Here is a 24,217-nt window from a genome sequence, read left to right as displayed (position 1 = left end):
TGTTTTAATCAACTTATAATAAATAACTATAGTACACAAATAATCCAAAGTATTCTTCTCTTATTTATTTTTAATATTTTAATAATATATTTAATATATCTGTAAAGACCGAAAAAGCAGCGAGTTCAAAGCGGGATATTTGATGTCGCCATGGACGATATTCGTGATGTGGCCTTATCGTTGCTGTAGAATGTAGGGATTTACTGATTTATATATTAGGGAGACAAACTATGGATTTGTTAAAAACTTTTCCGTGCCTGCTACCTGCATTTTCTACCGAAGGCATTATTTTCGATGGTTTTCTGACAACAGATCATGTACGTTTTCTCTGTTTTACCCAAGTGTACTTTCAATATCTTGCCCATGGACTCAGACCTCCATGCATGCAAACTTTTGCAAGATCTTACGTTGTTTTTTTGACACATTTTTTTTTTTAGGATACAGGGAAACAAGTAGAAATAATAATGAGACAGCAGCATCCTATCCTGAACATGGATTGTATTAAATATTTAATAACCGCGAAAGAGAATGGGGAGAAAGTTGGGGGAAAAAAATAAAACAAAACAAAACCGCGTTATACTATCCGTACATTATCTCCAAAGTTTTGACACCGATAATAATGACAACTGTAGCCGGAAAATATGGAAAGGGGTGACTAAACTGCTTGCATACTTATATAAACAGATGCTATTGTTTTAATTGTATCGAAAGGTGTATTTTAATTGTGCAGTTCCCCTCTCCTTCGTTTTCTACACTAGCTTCCTGTCGCATTCAGTACAAACTATCCGTGCTGTGCTTTAAATTTCTTTGCTGGCACCTACCCTGATTATTTTTTTTGAACTGCTTTTCCCTTACTACACATGTTAATTACTGATTTTCTAGACTCAAAACTTGACATTGAAATCACAGTTGGAAAAGTTTGGGGGAGAAAATAACTTAGATATCACCAGGAACCTTTGCTTACCTCTGTCAGTTGAGTTTTAAAATGATTGAACAGTTACTAATTTATTTAAGATATATACAATTATTTCAGAAGTAATTATGTTGCAAGTACATAATTTTTTGTTTGTTTGCACTTTTAGGGAAATGAGTACCGCATTCGTATTCGAACAGGAACGCCAGATGCAAAGACCCATAAGGGTTTTCTTTTAGAATGTGATTGGCGCTTGCATAACTTACTGGAAAGTTACACAGCTATCCTTGAACAAGTAAGAGAAGAAAGTATTATATAAATATATGTCTTTCTACCATCTCATGTCCTATTATCACTTCCACACAAAATACAAGTCTGTTAGTGATGCTGTCAAACTGTACTTTATCTGTGAATGGCAGCTGATTCCTACTTTAGCTTTTATTACTAGTTTTCTTTTGAAACTAAACATTAGGATGTTTTGAGAATAGATTTTTAGTTTTGATTTGCATGTTTAATGATCGGAAGAGAAAAATATTTCTTCATTACCCAGATAGCTGTCATTCAGTCCATTACTATAATCACTTTACTCCAGAAAGATCTGCATCTGTGCTAGCAACTCACCCAAGATACCATCAGAGTATAGCCTTGACAATATAAATATATCCGTGTGCAACAAAAGTCTGTGTTGTTAAATTCATGGCCTATTTTTGCTTAAAACTTAAATTCTTCCTGTCTGGCTTTGTTTACAGAGAAGCCAGCAGTGTAAAGATGTGCAGTCTTTTCTGAAGGAACTTAAATCAATTGTGGTCAGTAACTGTGAAATGTTGCATACAAACATACACATTTATATCTGTGTCTTCCTGCATAGTTTGAAAAGATGGCATGCAGGAGTTGGGGGTGGGTGGTTATGTAGGTGTTAGTTGGACTGTTTTGCCTTTGTTTGCATGCACTTAGGTGCATTTTATTTGCATGTTAAGGGTCTTTGTATCATTTGTTATATATAAAGAGCACACCATGTGGTGCTGATCAGAAAACAGTTGTACTGTGCGCTTGTCTAGCTCTGAATTTTCCACTGAAGTCATTTTATTCATCTAAGCTTTTACACTGGGAGCTCAGCATGTGCAGGAATATTGTGCCTACACTTAATTCCACTTCCAAACAAAAATGGTGCTACGTGGACTACTGCATACATTTTTGTTTTAGGCGTCTTGTTCTTTATGATGCATATTCTGAAATGTTGTTAACATACACTGAAATTTTTGTTTTAGGAACGTTTGACAGTGCAGAAATCAGTCACCATAGGAACCTTCACCCACACTCGTAGAATCATAGAGGAAATGGAGAAAATTGGATGGGAAAAGTATATGTTTGCATGGGCATTTGTGTGATTTAGCTTCTTAACATGGCTGGGAAAAACAATAAATTCCCAAATATCAAATAGCTTATGACATGGGTCATTTTAAAGGTGGTAGTACTAGCATCTCATTCTGCACTACAAAGGTGTAAAAGCAACTGTTCTTAGTAACCTTTGTACAAGTGACTCAGTAGAGAAAATTTTCACCTAGGTTTGATTTAAATTCTTTTGTACTAATAAAGATTTATCTAAAGAATTATAAGAAAGAACCATTTATATCATTTTCCCCATCTATATATTGTGCAGCATAATATGTGCTGATAGGAGTATGAAATAATGTAGCAGTAATGAAAGTATTTTTTGCATTTAGTTCCTAGACATATACTTGTGTATATCTTATATATATATATGTCATTACAATCATTCATAATCATCCTTATACTGCCAAGAGTTATGATGATTTACTACTGAATGAATGCATGGAAATTGTCATAGTATTTCATAATAAACAGTACAAGCTGTGGACACCACAGCCCTTTCAAACATAATGGCACATATTTCAGTCTTTCATTTGCAATAACTTTTCATCTTCCACGGACCTGTTATTTAGACTGGTGAACGTAGATGCAAGTTTCCAGCATCTGACCTTGCAAGCTGAGGATGCAGCTGGGAGGCAACATCATCTTCAAGTCTTCTTGAGCACTCAGGTTATAATAATTGCCTTTGATTATTTTTTTAATGGGAAAACTACAAATATGATTTAATGCCATATATGTAAATTAAAATATTTTTCATGTTTATGTGCATCTTGTTTGTGTTTGTGTGTGTATGAGATTGTGGGTTTGTATATATATCTACACAAATTTAGGGGAATATAGCCTTAGATTGGATTCTACTGAAATATGATAACTTTCAATCTTCTTTTGTTATGAAATGGAGTAGATGCAATGTTATTGGGGCTTCAGAAATTGAGACATTTTCTGTCTATAACTTTTTCTGAAAGATTATGTTTTTGGGTGGGCAAAGCTCATTACAAGATCCTTTTTCCCCAAATCTTGGTGAATATCACCCTTCCGATTTCAAGCTTGGGCCTTCAGATATCATCAGGCTCAGAAAGAGGTGAAAAACAGACATCACAATTGTGTCTGGCTTCTTTTATGTTGTCAAGCTTCGGCCAATGGAAGATCTTAGACTGTATGGTGGCATCTGTCTTGCAAATAGATGGGAGTTAGTTATCCACATTTTGGGATATTATATCATGTGCTGAGCACAGTTCAGTGATTTATATAAAAATATGTTTGCAGTTTTAGACCTTTTTAGGTGGAGTTTTAATGATGGTTCTTTTGTGAACTTAGGAATCCATGGCACCACGTTGTGTTGCAGATCTGCCTTCTCAGTTTGTTTTTTATTGGAGTGCTCAGGTGAATTTATTATATACCTAACCGCTATAATAATCATTCTAACTATAAAAGTATCTTTTAAATAAGTTAATGAAACATTTGATTTAACACATTGGAGCAGAGACTGAATGTTTCAACATTTATCAATCTGTGACCTATGTGCTGTTAATCTTTCAGGTTATGATTTATAGGCTAACAATTTTGAGAAGCTAAGAGAATTTATGACTGAAAAAAACATGAGCAGTGTAAGATATAATGATGATTACCATAAAAGAATATAACCAGACATATTTTAACTGTCAGTAAAAAATTTGAAATTAATAGTATTTGTCACTCATTATGAGCACTACATATCATATGCAAATCTTTGGAGCATTTTAATATGATACCAGCTTTTGGAAAGATTACAACTGCAGTGAATTGTATTTAATTTTCTTCACCCTATCACTTCCAGATTTCTTTACCCTCATGTTTTGATTTGTTACTTCCCTGACCCTCTCACCATCTGTTTCTGTTAGTGTTTTTTGATTAGATGCATGTAACATAGTTAAGGTCATGTAACTGATAGTGTATATGACAGGGTCACCTCAGTGATCTAATGCATCAGTTTGAAGCTACACTTGCCTCCTACCAGCCCTTATGGAATGCTCTGGCTGATGTTGATCAGCACACATGGGTACTTGAACCAGATGTACCTACCTACTCAGCCATTCATCGCCGTATTGTTTTGGGTCAGTCACTTTTCACTCTATAGTGCATGCATGAGAAAGAGCGAGCATTTTAAACTGAATCATGCTTTTGTGATTGTTTTTCTCTTAGGTCCCTGTGCATCAGTTCAGATAGTTTTGGACCTCAGACACCCCACATCAGTCCCAGAATGCAGATTTTTAGGAGCTGATCAAAGTAAAGAAACATTTTTTTAGCTCATTAAATTTCTTTATTGATTTTTTAGTCCTGTAGTTGTCATCAAGTGTCAGATCCAATGTTTTATTAAAAACTTGAATTGTTCATTCACTAATAAAGAATAAACAGGAATAAACAGCAAGCACAATCTAATTAAGCTATATCAGCAAGTAATTTACTTTTCCTTCATGAAACATGACACCAACAAATTTATTGCTTTGTGATCTGTGTGTCATTAGATTAATGCGATTTATCTGTTGTAGCAGCCATACTATTACACATGCTTTATTCTTTGTAAAGGATAAGCATCAATGGCTAATTAGTGTAAATAATTTATACTGCTTTCCTTTTTTTTTTTTGCAGTAGTAAACCCACTGAAAGACAAGATTAACAAAAATCTTCATGTTTGGTGAGATCTAATTTTGTTTAAATTGTCTGTGTCTTATAGACGTCATGGTAAAGATTTGAAAAAAAAAAAAGAATAATATTGTGGATGTAATGAGATGCCTGTTAGATCTATACACACTTTCTGTGAGACATGAGATAAATGTTTAAAGGGAGTGTATTGGGTAATATTAATAATGTGATTCTAAGGGTGATGGCAGAAGTGTTAAAAGTTTGTGAATGAGAAACAGAACTGTATTTATAGTTTTTCAGCTTTTGCGTTATTAAGAAATTTTCACTTTTACATGCTGCATTATTTTATTCTTTTCAGGGATGATTGTTCCTCACTTGTCTGTAATTTGGAAAATCTGCTAGGCATATCTTTTCCTTCTCCAACAAATTCTAAGAAAGAGGTAATGTTGAAATTTAGTTGAAAGTTAGATCGAACAAGATGTTGTTTCACAAAGTCATCAGCTGGGGACAGCACTGTACTGAAAGCTAGACCTAATGCAATAGCAAAGGCAGTTTGAATTTGTTTTCTAGTTAGGATTCAGGCAGGGATATAGTTTTAATGTTAACAGTTAAGATGGCTGTTATTAGCATGCAGAGGGTTGAGATAGCTGTGCCAAGTATTGTTTTAATATTATTATTATTGAGGCTTGTTATTAGCTTATGTTATGATCATTATTTGCCATGTTATTCACAACGGCAAACTCACTAAACCTTTCATAATGAAGACTGGTGTAACACAGAGTTGCATATTATCTCCAACAATCTTCCTGATGGTCATAGACTGGATTATGAGCAAGACAACAACACCGGTATCCAGTGGACCTTCACCAAACAGCTAGAGAACCTGGACTTTGCAGTTGACATTAGTCTCCTATCTCATTGGCAGCAACATGCTAATACTAAGCTGAGTAAGCTAGCAGAGAAGACTGGCTTGAAGGTCAACAGAAAGAAGACCGAAGTGAAGAGAATCAACAACAAGTAGGAAGTCCCAATCCAACTTGAAGGAGAGAACATCCTGGAAACAGACCGCTTCACATATCTGGGGAGTATTGTCAACAAGGATGATGGAGCGGATGATGTGATCAAAAGCTGCATCAACAAGGCCAGGGCTGCTTTCAACAGCCTACGCCCCATCTGGAACTCCCGAGCATTATCCTTCTGCAGTAAGGCCTGCATCTTCAACACCAATGTGAAAGCAGTCCTACTGTATGGTTCTGAAACCTGGAAAGTGACAAACACCATCAACAAGCTTCAGACCTTTACCAACCGATACCTATGCCATAGTCTGGGAATAAGATGGCCTGAAAAGATCTCCAACTGCAGCCTGTGGAAAAGAACCAACCAGATTGCCACTAGCCAAGACACCACAAAGAGCAAATGGGGCTGGATAGGACACACCCTGCGCAAACCAGCTGACAACATTGCCAAGCAGGCACTTGACTGGAACCCTCAGGAGAAGAGGAGAGTTTGGAGACCAGAGCAGACGTAGAAAAGAACAGTAGAGAGCAAGGCAAAGGACATTGGAACCACATGGGCCCAAAACCATGTCCGCTGTCGAGGTGGTGTTGTGGCCCTATGCTCTTCAAGGAGTAACAACTAAACTAACATGATCATTATAGCTTTGTAAAGCATTCTTGTTTCAGCCTACAGTCTGTTAAGTGTTCAAGCCATTGAGCTTAAATTTGTATTAAGTTTTCAATGACTCGTGTCCTCCGATATTATGTTTGTGATATTTGTATTTATATCATTTCTTCTAAAAGGACTTTAGCCTGGAATGTGGAATTTGCTACAGTTATCGACTTGAAGATGAGATTCCAGATAAAGCCTGTGATGATGCTCGTTGTGGGCAGCCCTTCCATGTCAGTTGTCTCTATGAGGTATGATATTTGCTTCTAAGAATACTTGAAACGCTGTTTTTAACTATAACCCTTTAGTAACCATGCAGTGTTACAGGGCTGACTGCCTTGTTGTGATATCGCCTTAGTTGATGGCTCAGCATAAAACACCAATTCCCACCTTCCTCTAGTAACCAATGATTTTCATTAACGAAATGTAGATGGGTTCAAAGAATCCTTGTCAACGAAGGGGTTTGGTCTAGTAATAGAGCAGCAATATATGCCTTGACGATGTTTTTTTTTTTTATGTCAAAACAGTGGATGAGGTCCCTACCTTCTTGTCAACAAAGCTTCAACACTATCTTTGGCGAATGCCCTTTGTGCAGTAAGGTATGTTTTAATCAATCTTAATTGATAAAGCAGTTGTGATTGGAGATTTGAATGCAAAAGTGTTCAGCCTTTGCTGGCCTTAATTTATAGGTGTAGACTGTAGAAGGAGAGAGAAACAGTGACTTGCTCATCGTTACAAACGAGAGAAAAGTGACAGTATTAGTCAAATCCTGGAAAATATATCGTCATTCTAGGATATTCTAAAATTAACTGAAATTTTTATTTGATATTTTGCAGCCATTAACCATCAAGGTCCCAACAAAGACATGAAAGACTATTATGATGTATTTTCATATTTATGTATGCATAATTGAAGAAAACTTTGAAGCCAACTGTATTGAATGTGATAGAAATGAGAGAATCCAAGTGTATGCGTGTGTCTACTATCTATGTATACATGAGCAGAGCAGGAAAGATATTAAAAAAACGATCTGAAATCTCAGATTTTATTGGATGTATTCTGAATAAATTGTAGTTGTGTCATTTTTTTTCCACGAACTGATGCCAATAAAACTGCCCTGAACTTTTTTGTGTAGTCTGACTTGCATCCATCCACATAGTAGTGGTGTATGAGTTGAGATAAGAGATTAATGAAGAGAATCTAATTTGATGCGGTGCTATGCACTAGACCGACATTGGTAAGTACTTCATGATCATGTAACATAGTGTTAAGTCTTCCAACAAGTACGCGTTAACCAAATGTAGTTCTGACAAAAAACTTGACTGGCTGGATGTATTGACTCAGGAAATCCATATGTTCCATTATTGTTGACATACAACAGATTTCAAAGCAGCATAAACCAGAACAGACAATAGGAAAAACATGAATGATTTGTAAAAAAGAACTCTACTACACAAAGATGCAAGTACTTTCATATGCTTTCACTATTTGCCCGATTATGACCTAGCACAATAATGACCAGAGAGTACCAATCAACCTGGAGCTGAAGTAACGGTGGTCGTTGTCGCAGGTAAACCAAGGGCAAGTGTCTTGTCTCTGTAATTATAAATTCTGCTTGACCTGATGGGTGAAGTTTATAACAGGAATCTGGCTGTTCAGATGGTTGGAGAATTCTACCATCATATTTTTGCGTAGACTAGACATGGTCATTGGTGTCATCCTTGTGTCGGTCCCAATGGCAAGGAGAATCATGGACGTGTATAGGTGGATTGCTGTCTGTCTGCCAAGACCAACGCTTAGCCTCTTTCGAAGTCGTCTGCTGTTAGTCTCTGCCAGCCTAAACAAAGAATGTGACTAAACCGGAAGCTTTGTAGTAGCATGCCTCGTTTTAGTAGTTAGCTGGAAAAAAATCGTCTGCCAGCAGTCCAGTAATACAAGTTTGTGGGAGAATGGAATTTAGCCAAGGCTTTCTCCTCAAGTCCCCCATCAAAAGATTGTGACCTATCGGGTTAATGTACGTGCCGCTCCTTTGTTCTGATGATCGTGCACTGGCAACACACACACACAATCACGCGTGCACGCTTTGATACTTTGGGAAATAGAGCTTGAACTATAAGTCAGCTGAAACATTTGAAGTATACATTGGTTTTGCAAGTAACTCTGATTGGACATTTTTTTTTCACACGTAGAGATTATGGTTATTACCTATTTACACCCAGTGCCTTTGCGAAAATATAAATATGTACACGTATATTTATAGATGTTGGAGTTTTAATATTTTTCTATTTTTCCTTGCGGACGCTTCAGGAATGTTTGTATTGTTTTCTTGACAAATGTAGCCATATATTTCAAAACAATTTAAGCAAGAAGACTGCCTGGTTTGCATTTGATGGAGGGACATTTGAGCGAACTCGATTTCTGTTCAAAACGTTCCAGAAATCGAGCTCTCATTCGGTCCATGAGGAGCTGTTCTGATTTTCTGAATATAATTTCAATTTTCTCCACCAGCGTCACTAGTTGAGGTGTTACGACTGCCAGCATATCGTTAGCATAATGAAGGTACCTGCTTGATTGACAGCAGGGGTTTTCTTGCTTTCCCGTGATATTTTTTTTACATGCTGGACACACTTTCCTTTGTACCTTTATGGCGATGTAACCACCAGTGTAAGCTAAAACATTGTCCTTGATATAGTTCCTCGGCAGAATTGCTGAAAGCAAACAGAGATTTCACATCTTTCGGATATCTCTCATCTTGCATCAAAAATCGCTGGAATGCGCTGAATGTTGATGTTGTTCAGCGTCAAGAGAAAGTGATCTCTTTCTTCGGTGCAGTTGCTTCTTTCACATTGCATGATGAGACCATCCACCATCCACCTGGCGCCGAAAGAACCGAAACTGCCGGGGACGTGGATTATCTTCATGTCCTCCATTTCCTCGTATAACAGAAAGGAGGTTTTCTACGCAGTCTTGGTTTAGTCTGCTAGAGTGGAGAAATTCAACCTCATTCGTTTTGCCAAGATCGTCCCAGAGTTGAAGCAGGCTTTGTATAGCAATTTCCCATCCAATCATACATGACGAATTCACAGCCATGATAAAATTTCGTGCAAGAACTCTATGTGACCCGACTTTTCCGAGATGGCATCATACGTAGTATGGCCGCTAAACTTGTTCAGGTTGTTAAACGCATTAAACAATTGATCAATGTATTCAACAAAGATAGCAGTCTCAGACGCCTCTTCTGATAACTCCTAAATTTACATCGTTGAGATGCCAACTGCAACGCTGTGCGATAGAACCTAGAAGCAAACAACCAGAAGGGCTGAGAAACCTGGTAACTTTAGGTGTTTTTCTGTGAGGTGTGGAACCATTCAGATACAGTTCTTGCTAAAAAGAAGTCTTCTGTATATTTCGGTGGATTTAATACATCAAAGATGGTTGGGACTGCACACCAGATCAGCCAGCAGTGTTTGTTCACGAGGTTCATGAAATGGCTTGGTTCAAAATGGTCAGATTAGTGAGCCAGTACAATATATATACTGGCTGACCCACAGATCGCTTCGCTGGCAGTTCTGCACCCACTTCTTACATCTGTAGAAATGACAATACATTAAGACTAGTGAAACCGCTAAGCAGCATATGCGGAAAAAGTCGCAAAACCAAAGACAAATGTCAGTTGTTAAATCTACTAAAGAAAGGAAATGCTGTTAATTCACCTCTCTTCATATTTCAGAAAAGAGAACCTTTAGTTCAAGAGTCGTGACAACTTGGTGCAGTGCACCATGTACCACCAGACATCCTCTCGCGGATAATGATAGTAGAGAACGTCTGGTGCTTAGAGCTTGGAAAGGGGACCACGCCACTCGTTTTGTGCACTGGGTACCCATCCTTTCGGGCATCCAGTACAAACTGTCCGTGCTGTGTTTTAATTTTTTTTGCTGGTTCATTCCTTGATTATTTCTCTGAACTGCTCTTCCCTTATGTCCCAACTAGACAACTCCGCTCTTTTTCTGACCATCTTCTTACTCTTCCTATCACCAGAACAACATATGGCCACAAGATTTTTAGTTATTGTGCAGCCAAACAATTATGGAACTCTCTCCCTTTCCATATCCGCCACCTACTCACCATTGAATCCTTTAAACGTGCACTGAAAACTCACCTCTTCCGTAAACATTACTCCTAACACCCTTTCCCATAATGCTAGTCTCTTTTCACACCGTTCCTTTTGTAATATCATATGTTAATCTCAGCTGTAATTGTTATTTGGGGTTTATTTTCTGTATTTGATTTTATTCTTTGTTAGTACTGTTGTTTTTTCTTCTATAGTTCATATATTATTTGTTTCGTGTCCCTTGCATGTTGTCCATGTTTTGTTCTTGTTCTTAAGAGCATGCTCCTTAGGAGTGTGAGTCTGCGCTTTACAAATTTTACATTTATTATCACAGCAGTCGGCACAAGGGGGCGTGGCCGCGATCACATCCGGGTCAGTGCAGCTTCACTTTCCCGCCAGTCGTGGCTCTTGTTGTCCTCTTTGGTGAGAGTACCATGCTAAAGGGATTTAACTCTACAACACTTTGTCCTAGCAACAGAGCTTAGCAACCAGTACTCAGCAAAATGGCGAGCGTGGTGGAAGATCTCGAGAAGCCCAAGAGTAAACGTATTTTCGTCAACCAAGTCGATCAGTATCAGTGCAGAAATATTGCCAAGGTAATTAGCGACTACATTTAAATATATCCATAGGCTTAGATCGCTTCTATCTCAACATTTATTTTTACCAATGATACTAATTTGATCCGCATCGACTTGAGGTTTGTATAATTTGTAGCTGTGTAGTATTTCGAGTTCTTAAGCTGTTATGCTTTAAATAAGCAGTAAAAATACAATCAGAGGGAACTGTTATTACTTATATCGCTAATTTGATTTCGTGAACGTAACAGGGTTGTTGCAACTGTGTAGTATTTCATTCGTTTTCGTCAGTGTTTTGAATTATAAGATGTGTAAGATATAAAAACAGATTTATTTAAGTGTGAAGAAATTAACATAGCAACTCTACTCAACAGTCAAGATGAGAATTAGAGATGATCAAATTTAAGTAATAAATTCAAAATTCGTGCATTTAGTGGAAAAAGTAAGCGCACACGCACACACACAAAAGATGTATAAAACAATTCAGTTTCAGTGATACTTTTATGAAGTTTCCTAAAAGAAACTTACATCTACAGTTTTTTAATTGCACAATTTAGTTAATTTCTGTCGTCAGATGTAACGTTTTGAAAATGCTTATATCTGATAAGAAAATTTTTCTTCACATGACACATATGAAGACTGCAGGTAAAAGAAATCAGCATCATAGTAATTATAAATGTCATACATCCTTTCCAGAAAGCAAGCCCAGAAACTAAATAAAATGTAGTTGAAACTACAGAGAAGATGAACACAATGTAGTTAAAAGGACAGAAACAGGAGATGGTAGTTTTCTTCAGCCAGTTAGTCTACTACTTTGACCACTTTTGAGTATTTTAGTATGTGTATATAAATGAAGAGGTATGTGTACGTGAATAGGGTCGTCTTGAGAGGAATTACAGTTTGATACAAGTTGAGTTAGTTTTCATAATTGAATTTTGCAATCTTTGTGCTGTTTGCCTGATGGGACGTTGCATTTTGTCTGTAGTATTTATCACAGTGCGTAGTGGGGGCCTCGTTAGAGGAGGCAGCAGAAGATGATGCAGAGTCTGGGAAATCTTCAGAGCTGGAAGCACCCAAGGAAGGATGCTATGAAATTGTGGGTACTCTGAAAGACAATGAAAAGTCAAAGCCTGACTTTGTGAAGGAGATAATTAAGGTAAGAATTTTTTTCCCTCACCACTTACTACTTTGATGGTACTGTAAGTTTTTTAATTTTAAATCAGCTTCTACAGTGTTGGCATTTTTAATTTACAGTATGCTTTAGTTTTTTTATAGTTAAGGGTTTATTTATCTATGCTAATATCATAAGGATATAATCTGTTCTTGCATTTGCTTATAGTTTCCATCTATCTTTCTTATCTAATATGAGACAATTTACATATCTTTTATATCCTTTTTAACAACTCTTTCATTGCGCAGTTTTTAGTTACAATTCTATATATATATAGAGCTTAAATTTTTCTCTTATTAGATAATTTTTTTCTGGTGAAGTATCAAAAAGAAGAAATAAAGTTAAAAAGTAAAACTGACTTCAATATAAAACTATGATTCCTGATGATGGCTTTACAATCACAATTACATGTTTCTTTGGAAACTATAGAACATTTATTTTGTTTGAAATCTTCAGGTTTTAATCCACTTAAGTATCACTTTCTGTTTTAGTATAGCAACAAAGATCAGCTTTATGAGCAGCTGGTGGAATGTAATATCATTGTTTATGACATCACCGAGGACCCAGATCAGATTGATGAAGCTGTTTGGGCAATCTCAGGTAGGCTATTGCCAAAATATAATCTGTTGGATTATTTTTTCACAATTCTATTAATATTTTGTGATCTATTTTTACACGATCAGCAGAAGTTTTAACTATATGTATTGTTTATCAGTGTTTGTCATCCATAAAATGCAAAGTGTGATCAGACCTCCAGTTAAAATTGTCAGGGTTTTCTAAATTGTTAGCTGAAGTTTTTTTTAAAGAATGCCATAGAAAGATATTAGGGGTTTTATAGACCAATCTTAGGATAGAAAGATATGTTCATGTGTTCATATTATCATGGTCTTTATCCCTGATGTCACCAGACTGCTGCAATTTTGAGTGACATGTTTATGCACACAAAACTCTCACTAATATATGATAATAATCAATGGCAAAATATTAGCTTTTGTATGTTTATTACAAATGTTTTATACGATGATATTGCTAACCTAAAATCTTCTGTTTTCTTCCACCCCACATTGCTGCCCACCCAAGACCAAATCACTTACATTTTCAGACCCCATGGCAAAAAGTCTTTATGTAATTTGAAACTCAATCTCTTACACGAATTATTTGTGCTTCAGTGCAATAAGAGATGCCAGTTCATATTTTCATTGACATTTACTTTCTGTTGCTAATAATTTTGCATGTACTTTATTACTAGCTAAACATACAAATATTGATTTCACAAAAACCAATCAGTAGGAAAAACAGACACTTTTCTCTCAGGTTTTTTATTTTGATGTATAGAATTATTGTTACCTATGCAAAGCACAATAATATTAATTATTACAATTGATATATACTATTACAGAGCTGCATGCTGATCTGGATAAAATTGACAAGCCCAAGATGTTCATACTCATATCAACCTGTATGACATGGGCGAAAAGCAAACCATTAGACCCTGTGAGTAATTCTTGTATATAGCACTTGAAAATAACTTTGTAAAGGGGTGATCAGTATTCTTGTTAATGAGCAATATTTTTAGAAAAATCTTTGTCAGTTTAGTCAACTCAGATTTTTTTTACTTCAACATCCAAACCTTGTAAAGAAGTAAGAGTGAGATTGCTCTAAAAGAGTACTTTTTTCTCTGTAACGATTTTAAACTGTCTATACTATCCATGGGTTGCAGAATTATTTTTAGATCTGCATGAAGGGATATATCACATAGGTATGAATGTCCCTTTACAACATTGTCAAGACATATCACCTAAAATATATTTGCTTGTTCCATTGTTGGATGCACACTTTCTGTACCAGGACGATCCAGAAATACCGTTCACAGAAGATGACTATCGACGAAGGAAGCCTCATCCAAACTTCAAGGAACACATCAGTGCTGAGAAAACTGTAATCAAGCTGGGCAAAACGGCAAGTTAAAACATATCGTCCAAAAGGAAGCATTTTTTTGTTCTGTATGGTCTAAATATTTCGGAAAAACAGAACAAAAAAAAAAAAAGAACATTTTGGGCATTATTGCATGGAAGCCTTATTTATGTTAAGATTTGAACCTGAACTCAGAAGTAATAATTTTTATCATATTTGTCTTATTATAGAGTGCTTAAAAAATATATATACTCAGCTAGCAAACCTTCAGCAAGCTAATAGCAAACAGTACTAAGGTTACATATGAGGGCATGTTTTATAACAGCATAAAGAAGCCATGGTGCTAAAGACTTTAGCGTTGGTCTGAGTCACAGGCATCTTTTTTATTCTGCTTTTTCTCACCACCTTTTTTTTTTCAGAACAAAGCCAAGCTCGTTACATATGTGGTGTGCACTGGCCTTACCTATGGTGAAGAGGAAAATATTTTCCATTATCTTTTTAAAGTAAGTTCTAGAATTGTAAATGTAGTTAGTTAATAGCTTAGTTAATAATAATGAGGATTTATATAGCGCCAGATTTGCTCATAATGCTTTACATAAATTATACATAGACTAAATCATTAATAACCATGCCCTCATATTCGCATATAACAGATAAGCTCACTTCTACAACATACACTACTCATACACAAAGTAAATTACAGACACCCATTACATACGCTCATGGTCAGGACGGTTGCCGTGAAGTTTAGACTTAAAGGAGGCAAGAGAATCATTGTGATGAGGCTGACAGGCAATCTGTTCCAAGTTGTTAGGGCTTGGTAGGAGAAAGTCTCTGTCTATACGTCTTTGTCTTAGCTAGGGGGACTTGAAGAAACCTGCATGGTGTCAGAAGATGAGCAAAGAGGTCGTGTTGACATACAGACGGGAGTGAGTTTGGTGAGGGACTTAGGAGCCATTTATCTAGTGGAATGACAGATGATATTTATTTGGAATATTTATGTCTTCAGTCTGCCTGGCATAATGCCCCACAGCTGCAATGTTTTGGGAATGGAGAAAATGTTGTACCAACTATACACATCCAGGATCTGGCAGCGTAAGTTTTGTTTGTGATATTCAGTCTGAATTCAGCGACAAACCAGATTTAATATGATTTCTTTAAAATCTCTGGTAAAGTTGCAACTGTGCTTATGTATTGCTTTTCATTTTGTCTCTATGGCTTGAAAAATTAAAAATTAAATCCTTCTTGTAGTTACAATGGATGAAGTTGTTTAGAGAATCTAGGTAACCCCAGTTTAAAATGTGTGACTTTATCTATGATGTTTTCAGTGTGATCCAGAACATAGCTGATTCCCGCCCAAAAGTGCGTTACCTGTTGGCAAAGGATGATTCACAAAACTCGCTAAGTAATATTGTAAAGGTAAGAATAAAATTTATGATCTGAAAAGTTTATCAGCAATGTAAAAGTCTAGAGAAGCCATTTAATAATTATAAACATGTGATTTATATAGCACATAATCATGCTTACGAAGGAGCATGCTCTTAAGACAATACTTAAGACAAGTAGGAAACATGAACAGAATATGGAGGATGGAAGGAGAAACAACTATGCAGGTAAGCAATAAACGACAAACGTAGAAGACACAGAGAGGAATCAAGGAACAAACACTAAGGATGGAGAGTGCCATAAATTTGCAGAGGAAGATGAACAGGTGGAACAGACAATTGGTTATAATCACAACTATTGACAACTATGTTGTTTTGTGTAAGGAATAACGCTCATAGAGAAGCCATTTAATTACAGATATCTATTTGATTAATAATGCTGAATTACATTGCTTTTAGTATTTACTCCAGAAATAGCTTAGTAAACCATTCGTAAGCAGGAGAAGACATGAAGTTAAGAAAGCATAAGACAAAGAATTTAGGTTGACAGGGAATGCTTGCAAATCTGTCTTCTCAACATGGTCATGACCATGTCTTTTGACAAATCTTTTTTCGCTTCTTAGGCTGTGAGCAAGAAACTTGGTTCAGGGAAAGTCAAATACATCTCAAAAGAAGAGGCTCTTCTCAGCAGAGATATTGAGGTTTGTTTATATTCCTGTACACCCATTAACATACATTGTTATGAGAGTGTGCATGTATATACTAACAGCTCACATCTTATGAGTGATCATCCTTCTGCTTAGATTTAATATTGATGGGGGTTAGTCCATTCTTCTGTTTTATTTAATGGTGTATGAGATGCACAATTGTTGACCATAAAGAAATATTGTTAATTCATATGACAAAAGATAGATATTGGTTGATACTGCAGTTGAATGAGGTATTGTCTCGCAACTCCATTGTATACAGTTGTTTGATTTTTACATTATCCTGATTTGAATGAATGGTATGGTGGCACAATGGTTAAGCAATATGGTGAAGATTGGATATTCAGATCTGCTGTTCTGCATCTGGACTTGGCACTTGTTTACAGCTGCATTTCTTAATTTCCAGCATGGCATAAAACTCTAATAATTCTCTCATCCATTTTTCTTCCTTGTGAATCTTGATTAGAATATCCTATAGTTAAGCCTTTGCATGGCTTTGATAATTTAAAGAATCAGAGCTGATTTCTATATAACAAAAACCAGCATTTGGTTACAAGTAACAGGAAACTGTATGAGTAAAAATAGCTGTGGATTTCACACTGCATGGTATTTCTCTTTTTGTATCTGTCTGGAAGTATCAGATTTTAATTTGTGCTTAAACATGAATGTTAAATGAATTCCATCCATCTCTTTTTGCATTTGTTCTATCCATCTATTCTAGCTAATGACTCATTCTCACTCTGTCCTTCTACTAGTTGTTCTTTCTCTCTCACTCTCTCTCACTCATGTGTACATGCATGCATACACACAAACACATTCACACACACACACATCCCTCATCTTGATTACAGTTTGTATGTGTTTTTGAACAGCAAGCCGACTTCGACCAGCTGCTAGTGAATCTGCGTATGGATGCTGTCTACGTAAAGGAAAACATGCACATTAGCTGGGTGTCAGAGACAGGGCTGGTCGACAACATCCATAATGTGATTAAAGAGTATAAAGACAGTCGCAATTTGCAAGTAGGTATTGCAGAAAGAATGTTGCCATTTAATAAAGAGATAAGAAATATGCTGTGATTAAGAGTGTCACATGCTGCCTTGAGATCAAGCATAGACAAGACAGATTTCCATGAACAAGAGCCAACAAGACATCATCTGTAACTTGTAGTAACACTGTTTTGGTGCTGTGCAATAGACAGGATGCTGACTTTTGAGAGGACAGCAAAGAGTAATCATTCAAGTATTCAAAGATCTGTTAGAGGATTTATTTCTAAGAATCTGGAAAGGGAGGAGAGATTCAAAACCAGAAAAAAATGATTGAGATTGTTTCAATTTTTAGTAAGTTTCTTAAGAAGTGGTCTTACCACTGCAGACTTGAATGGTGGTGGAAGTAAGCCTTATGATAGACTGTTATTAATGTCATTGGATATGGAAGGCAAGAAGGGGTCAATATACTCAATCAGCATGGAGATGGGAACAGGATCCAGAAAGCAAGTAGTTGATTTGGCATTGAAAAAGATTTCTTTGACATTTGCTTGTGTAGCTGGGTGGAAAATACTCAATCTGTAGGGTGATCATTCTTGAAGAGATGCAGAGCGTTTAGAAGCAGAGACATTCAAGGGGGCAGCAGAACCATCCAGATTAGCGAGATCACACCAGGTCTCAGATACTTTAGTCAAGAAATCAGAAAATGTGTTACATAGTGACATGACGTAGAAGTGGAGAGGGCTTAAGATTCCTACTCAAGCACTCAAATAGTACACAGAATTGACAAGAGGAGCTGAAATAAGACGTTTTGACCTAATGAATAATGAAAGCAACCGGTCGCTTTGCACAGAAATTAAAAAAAATAGTTATTATGTTATTCATCAATGTGTCGTTATTACTTTGATGTAAAATGGTATGCATTTTTATTGTTTTGTTTGAGTATTTATATGACTTTAGTATGGCATACTATGTTGCAGCCACTGCGTGCTGTTGTTCTGGGACCTCCAGCATCAGGGAAGACTACAGTCATACAGCAATTATGTCAGTTTTACAAGTTGCACCATATCAAAATTAAGGATGTGATTGATGAAGGAATTGAGCAGCTTGTATGTATCATTCATCTAGTGTGGTTTCACTCAGTTGTCGGATGTTGTCTTTGCTCTATTACTGATAAGAGACAGAGAATCTTTTGTCCCTTATCAGCAAATTTTGAGATATATAATATCCAATTGCTAATAATTTTTTATCATTATTTAATGAAAATTTGGAGTGCTGGGTTTTCGGAAGAAAATTCATTCAATGGAACTGATTGAAGACAAGGAGATGATGAAAGTATTTTTTATTGCCTGAAAGGAGAATTTTAGTCCACAGCAAAACTTACGCAAGTCTGAGAGTTTTAACTGTTAAAGGGCTTTAGATGAATGCTGACCATGTAGGTATGATTTATATTGTGCAGACTTCTCGCCACAAGCATCTTATTTATAGAATACATACAAATAGTAGTTGTATTAACAGTTATAATTAAATTAAATCAGTAACAGATCTGATCCCCATCCAGGTGTGTGAAAATTAAAAGTCTTGATAACTTGTTATAATTTATTTCATGTTACAAGAAATGTTTTCAGGAATGTGGCTAAAAAGGCATAACATTTGTAAAACTCTGCTGAAATGAATAATTATATTTGTCTGAATTTCAAAACATAAGCCTGCATACTGTGTTGTATGTGTAATGTTCATTCTAGTGCCTAATAAATTTTCCAATCAAAGATATTTTCAATGAATACAGTGGTCATCAGCTTTAAAAAAAAAAAAACCACTCTGAAACAGGGCCATGATGTCCAATAGAAATGTTAGTGATGTTGTTTTTCACTTTTCAGCAAGTGAAAGCCCATCGAGCGGAAGGCGAAGATGACAAGGAAGAGGAAAATGAAGAAGAGGAAGAAGAGGAAGAAAATGTGATGGGAGCAGAGGAGGCACAGGCTCTCCTGGAACAGATCAATGAAAGCAAAGAGCAAAATGGAGGACGCATTGAGGACCAGTTTGTTATCCGCTTATTGCGTGAGCGCCTCAAGTCAAAGCCATGCCAGAATCAAGGTTTCATCCTGGATGGTTATCCAAAGACTTCAGAACAAGCCAAGGAGCTTTTTGCTTGTGAGTAATGAATTGTATCCAGAATTCTTTGGACGTTACATTTAGATTTTTGTAGTTCTGTGATTCATTACCATCCCACATTTTCATTTACAAAGATTGAAACTTGTGCATGCAGGTCAAACAATGCAGACACGTATCCAGAGAAGGAATACAGAATGAGCAGTATTGATATCTCTTAATTTTCTTTCTTTTTATACATTGTAAGGGTTATGCTATGTTTTTCACAGGTATGTGTAGTCTTGGGCCTATATTAATGGTGTGTTTTTGATTGTAAATGTCTGTCAGAAAGTGTTCACTTCTGTGTAGTATTGTTTCATAAACCTGTAATGTTTTATGGTGAATCTATAGTAGAAGATGAGGAGGAAGGTGATGAAGACAAGACTCCCTTTGACAACACGATCATGCCACAGTTTATCATTTGCCTCGAGGCGCCTGATGATTTCCTAAAGCAGCGAATCATGAATCTGCCTGAAGCAGTTGTTTCTGGCACACACAACACAGAAAAGGAGCTTATGCGACGACTCAGTGACTATCGTTCTGTTAACACAGAGGAGGAAACTGTGCTCAACTATTTTGATGAACTGGAATTTACTGCAGAGAAAATTGGTCAGTGAAGTGAATGCTCTTTTCCTTTCTAGTAAGATCCTTGATCCTTGATGCGATATAAGTCGTTTAAACATTTTAGCCTTATCACTTCTGAAATAGGCAAATAATGTTGACCAGTGTGCTGCAACAAATTAGGCATTCTGTTCTTATTTACAGGAGTAACAAGAAAGCATTTTTAACTCTCATACTATTTTTGTATATTCTTTCTAGTTTTGAGTGCTCATTTTAATGTGATAGACACAGAAAAGAAATTTAATTTTTATGCAGCACTAATACAAAGAAATTTGACAATGCTGAAAAGCTAAACAGTAGAAAGGGGTATTTACTGATTTTCAAATGAATTATGCATGCAGCTTCTGGCTACATATCTTTCATCTCCTTTGGCATTCTGTGTTATGTGTATGTCTTTTGTACAGCGCCCTGAGCCTCACCATAGGACTGGGATATGGCGCTTTAAAAGTTTACTTTATTGTTATTATTAAATACTCCATGAAGGTATTTTGTATGCTTATGTCTTCCTTTGTCTTTCTTTCTGTTGTATCATACATGTATGCTGTTCATGATTATTGCTAAGAAGTCTCACCACCAGATGAGTATTATAGGTATAAAGGAACAACACTTATGATTTTAGTGCACTACCACTGTTTCAGATGTAACAAAAGACAACTCAGCAATGATGAAAGACACTGTTGAAAAAATAAAGAAAATAATTGGGAAACCTAGGAATTATGGTAAGTGTGATGAGAATGAGGCTTAAAGGTGTAAAAGAGTAGGATTTAACTTCTATTAATGTCATCTTTATTTATTAAGCCCACTCAGGTACAGTGGATTGTTAGGATGTTTATATTCTGATCCTGAGATCTTTCTCATATCCTGAATTTTTTACAGTGACATTTTTAATTAACCTAAAAAAAGCAGACATTGTATATTTTTTGAATAGCTGAATATTTTCCCATCTATGACAGAATGGTCACAATGTTTCTAGGAACATGTAAGGTCTTTTACATGTATGCGCCACAAGCATCCCATAGATCAAGGAAAAGTGATATAATGTTGGCTTAAAATGTCTAAAAGTAATGTACCACTAAATTTCCTAACAGGTCCAACACCAGAAGAGCTGGAAGAACTTAGAAGACAAGAGGAGGATGAGCGGATAACGAAAGAAAAAACTGAGAAAGAGGAGAAAGAAAGGCAGGAAGCAGAAGAAGCTGCTGAACGCAAACATCGTCAGGAGGAATGGGTATGTGTTCATGTACACAGTAAGAGCAACAGGTTGGTGCAACGCTTCAAAGGCCTGTGCAAGCATGGATGGGTCAGTGTCGATATAACACAGTAAAAGGCTATGTGTGGGTATGTGTCCACAGTGGGAGTAACATGTAATGGTGTAATACTTTAATTTCACGTACATACTATTTATTTTAGTGCAACATTAATAGAGATGCTGAGCCATACCACTGAACCTGAGGATTACATATCCCAGCTTATTCAGGTGGTCGTAATTGAATTATGAATGTTCAATGTTTATGCACTCTCTCGTGTTGTGTAACGTGAGTTTGACTCGACCCATGCCTTTATTATGATGCTATCAACCTCGGTGAGCCTTCATGACCAAGGAGTGTCCTTGAGACCAAAATCACCAGCATGGAACTTTGTGAACCATCATTAGCACTGACATTCTTGTAGAGCATTGTGACTGTAAACCTTATGCTTGATGCACATTCTTTCTTTTGTGGAAGTAAAGCAGTAGTTAGTTTATTCCTTGTTACTCCTCGAGGAGCATAGGGCCGCAACAAGTAAAACAGTAAAATATGGTAAAAATGCACAGCTTGGTTTTCCATCCTCAGCTGGTAAAATTGCTTAATTAATTTTTTTAGAATGAAGCAAGAACTGTCAGCTGTCAAATGGCATAGTAATAATAGATGAGAATGACTCTAGTACTTCCAAAAATGAGCTAGTGCCATGAATTATAAAAATGTGTCATGACTTTTCTGTCAACCCAGTACTTGATAGCCAGTCACCACTTTAATGGTAATGGGTGAAGTTTTAAAAGAAAAGACAAAAATATATGTAAAGTATAAAAAATAATGGATGCACGCTAAGTATTAAAGATGAAGAACTATTTATAATTTGTTGGGTGGGATGGGGCTTTGGACTTGCTGACAACCATTATCAGTTGTTATCAGCAGAGGTGATTTGCACATGCTGCATTGGTTAGTGACTTGCTTCACCCTCTTTTGTTCACCCAGTCACAGCGCCTGAATGAAGTGAAGAGGGAAGAATACGAACTTCTGGAGGCTCAGTCAATACCTCTACGCAACTATCTGATGCAGTATGTTATGCCCACTCTAACCCAGGCCCTCATCGACTGCTGTAAGACCCGTCCTGATGACCCCATCGACTACGTTGTGAGTTATGCTCATTGTACACTGCCTTGGAGCACATAACATGCTCTAGCAGACATCTTCATCAACTGTCTTGATTAAGGAAAAAAGAGAGAATTTTTAACAAAATCTCAAAAACTGATAAAAACTTCTTCAACATTTAAAATTAAAATATTTATCATCCAATCACTCATTCAGATTATGTAGTCTGTTAGAGAAGTGAGGAGCATAACAGTTGTGATGAAATAATTTAAAGTACTGTACATCTTATTTTGCAGGCCGAGTATCTTTTCCAGCACAACCCTCAGGTGGACTGAAGAAGCTGGCCATGTGTGATGACATACATCAAAGCCAGGATGTTACTGTTTCAGAACAGGAAATGCCATGGACTGTACATGTTATTAAAAAAAGAAAAATATAAAAAAAAATCCTAAAAGCATTAGTAAATTGGAAGGAAAAAAGAAGGCTTACTTTCAAAAAGCAAGGAGGAAGCATCTTAAAATTATGCTGGTTAAAAACTGAAATATAATTAAGCTATAGCCAATGTCTTATCATGTCATAAAAACTCAAAATTAAGGTGAATCGTGATAAAGCATTGTTATGTAGCTGCAAAGATGGGAACAATATAATAACAATATAAACTGCGGAGATGTTTTATTTCAGGATACCTTTTTACAGTACATTACAGGATTATTTTCAAAATTGAATAACACTTTTTATTGTTATATTTATGTTTATATATATACACAAATAGTGACCTACGTTTTTTGTAAATACTTTCATTAAAAATGTACACAAATTGATTGATCATCCTCCTAAAAATATTGTTATTTTCACTGTGATTCTGTTTGTATTTTTGCCTTGTAGACGTTTCCTATGGTATCACTTCAAGATCCATTATTATTTATCGATGAATTGATAATAAGTTCATTTCAAATTGTTGATATTAAATTTCACTTGTACTACCAAGAAAGTGGCGGACACGTCACTTACATGAAAACCCCTGGCCAGCCACCAGCCTTCATGCATGGACGTGTATAGGAATGGAGATCAGCAGTGAGAAGAGCAAAGTTCCAGTCAATGGCAGCGGCAAAGCAGAGATCTGTTTGAACAGAGTACAGCTCGAAGAGGTAAGCAGCTTCAAGTGCATGGGAGCCACGCTCTCCAAGGACGGCAGCTACTAACTGTGTTAGATTAGACAAAATCTGGCATAGCCATAAGATAAAGTTTACTACGAATACAAGCTGTACTTCCTGCTCTACGGATGTGACACGTGGACCCTGCTCGCCGAGACGGAGAGAATCCAGGCATTCGAGAACAAGTGCCTGAGGAGAAGGAACATGGAACCAACGCTTTGTATGAAACAAGATTGCCTCTCTCGTAGGACACCAAGAACCTCTACTTTCAGCAGTCAAGCGACATAAGCTGGTCTTCCTTGGCCATGTGATGACCAGGCACGACAACCCGTCGAAGACTATCCTCCAAGACACCTTGAAGGTTAGTCGATGCCGCAGTGGCCAAAGAAAGAACTGAATTACGACCCTTAAAGACCGGACTGGTCGTACTATGCACACTGTACGAGACCTGCTGACTATAAACCACAATAGGCAAGTGTGGCGAGCCCTGTCATCTCCC

General features: G+C 36.6%; 2 protein-coding genes across 3 annotated transcripts; both read left to right on the top strand.

The window, feature by feature from the left end:
* Positions 1-108: 108 nt before the first annotated feature.
* Positions 109-7,718, top strand: LOC112570938 (E3 ubiquitin-protein ligase FANCL-like). 2 transcript variants are annotated; one of them, XM_025249668.1, is made up of 13 exons: positions 109-317; positions 1,083-1,208; positions 1,663-1,719; positions 2,182-2,273; positions 2,878-2,974; positions 3,623-3,688; positions 4,248-4,398; positions 4,487-4,570; positions 4,934-4,979; positions 5,286-5,367; positions 6,727-6,843; positions 7,120-7,186; positions 7,429-7,718. In XM_025249668.1, exons 1-13 carry the CDS (start codon positions 231-233, stop codon positions 7,503-7,505), a joined length of 1,149 nt encoding a protein of 382 aa, XP_025105453.1. In that variant the 5' UTR covers positions 109-230; the 3' UTR covers positions 7,506-7,718. The 2 variants fall into 2 exon arrangements, with proteins under 2 accessions (XP_025105453.1, XP_025105454.1); XM_025249669.1 differs by having other exon boundaries at positions 111-317; positions 7,120-7,191.
* A 3,446-nt stretch (positions 7,719-11,164) lies between these two features.
* On the top strand, positions 11,165-23,018 carry LOC112570728 (adenylate kinase 7-like). Its single transcript, XM_025249310.1, has 17 exons — positions 11,165-11,299; positions 12,264-12,434; positions 12,941-13,049; positions 13,849-13,943; positions 14,298-14,408; positions 14,783-14,866; positions 15,373-15,458; positions 15,692-15,782; positions 16,372-16,449; positions 17,328-17,477; positions 18,422-18,550; positions 19,322-19,595; positions 19,944-20,201; positions 20,852-20,932; positions 21,302-21,441; positions 22,448-22,606; positions 22,861-23,018. Exons 1-17 carry the CDS (start codon positions 11,207-11,209, stop codon positions 22,897-22,899), a joined length of 2,148 nt encoding a protein of 715 aa, XP_025105095.1. The 5' UTR covers positions 11,165-11,206; the 3' UTR covers positions 22,900-23,018.
* Positions 23,019-24,217: the final 1,199 nt, after the last annotated feature.

The sequence above is a fragment of the Pomacea canaliculata genome, linkage group LG8 (assembly GCF_003073045.1).
Source record: "Pomacea canaliculata isolate SZHN2017 linkage group LG8, ASM307304v1, whole genome shotgun sequence".
Lineage (NCBI taxonomy): Eukaryota > Metazoa > Mollusca > Gastropoda > Architaenioglossa > Ampullariidae > Pomacea > Pomacea canaliculata.
This window is presented reverse-complemented; position numbering and strand designations above follow the sequence as displayed.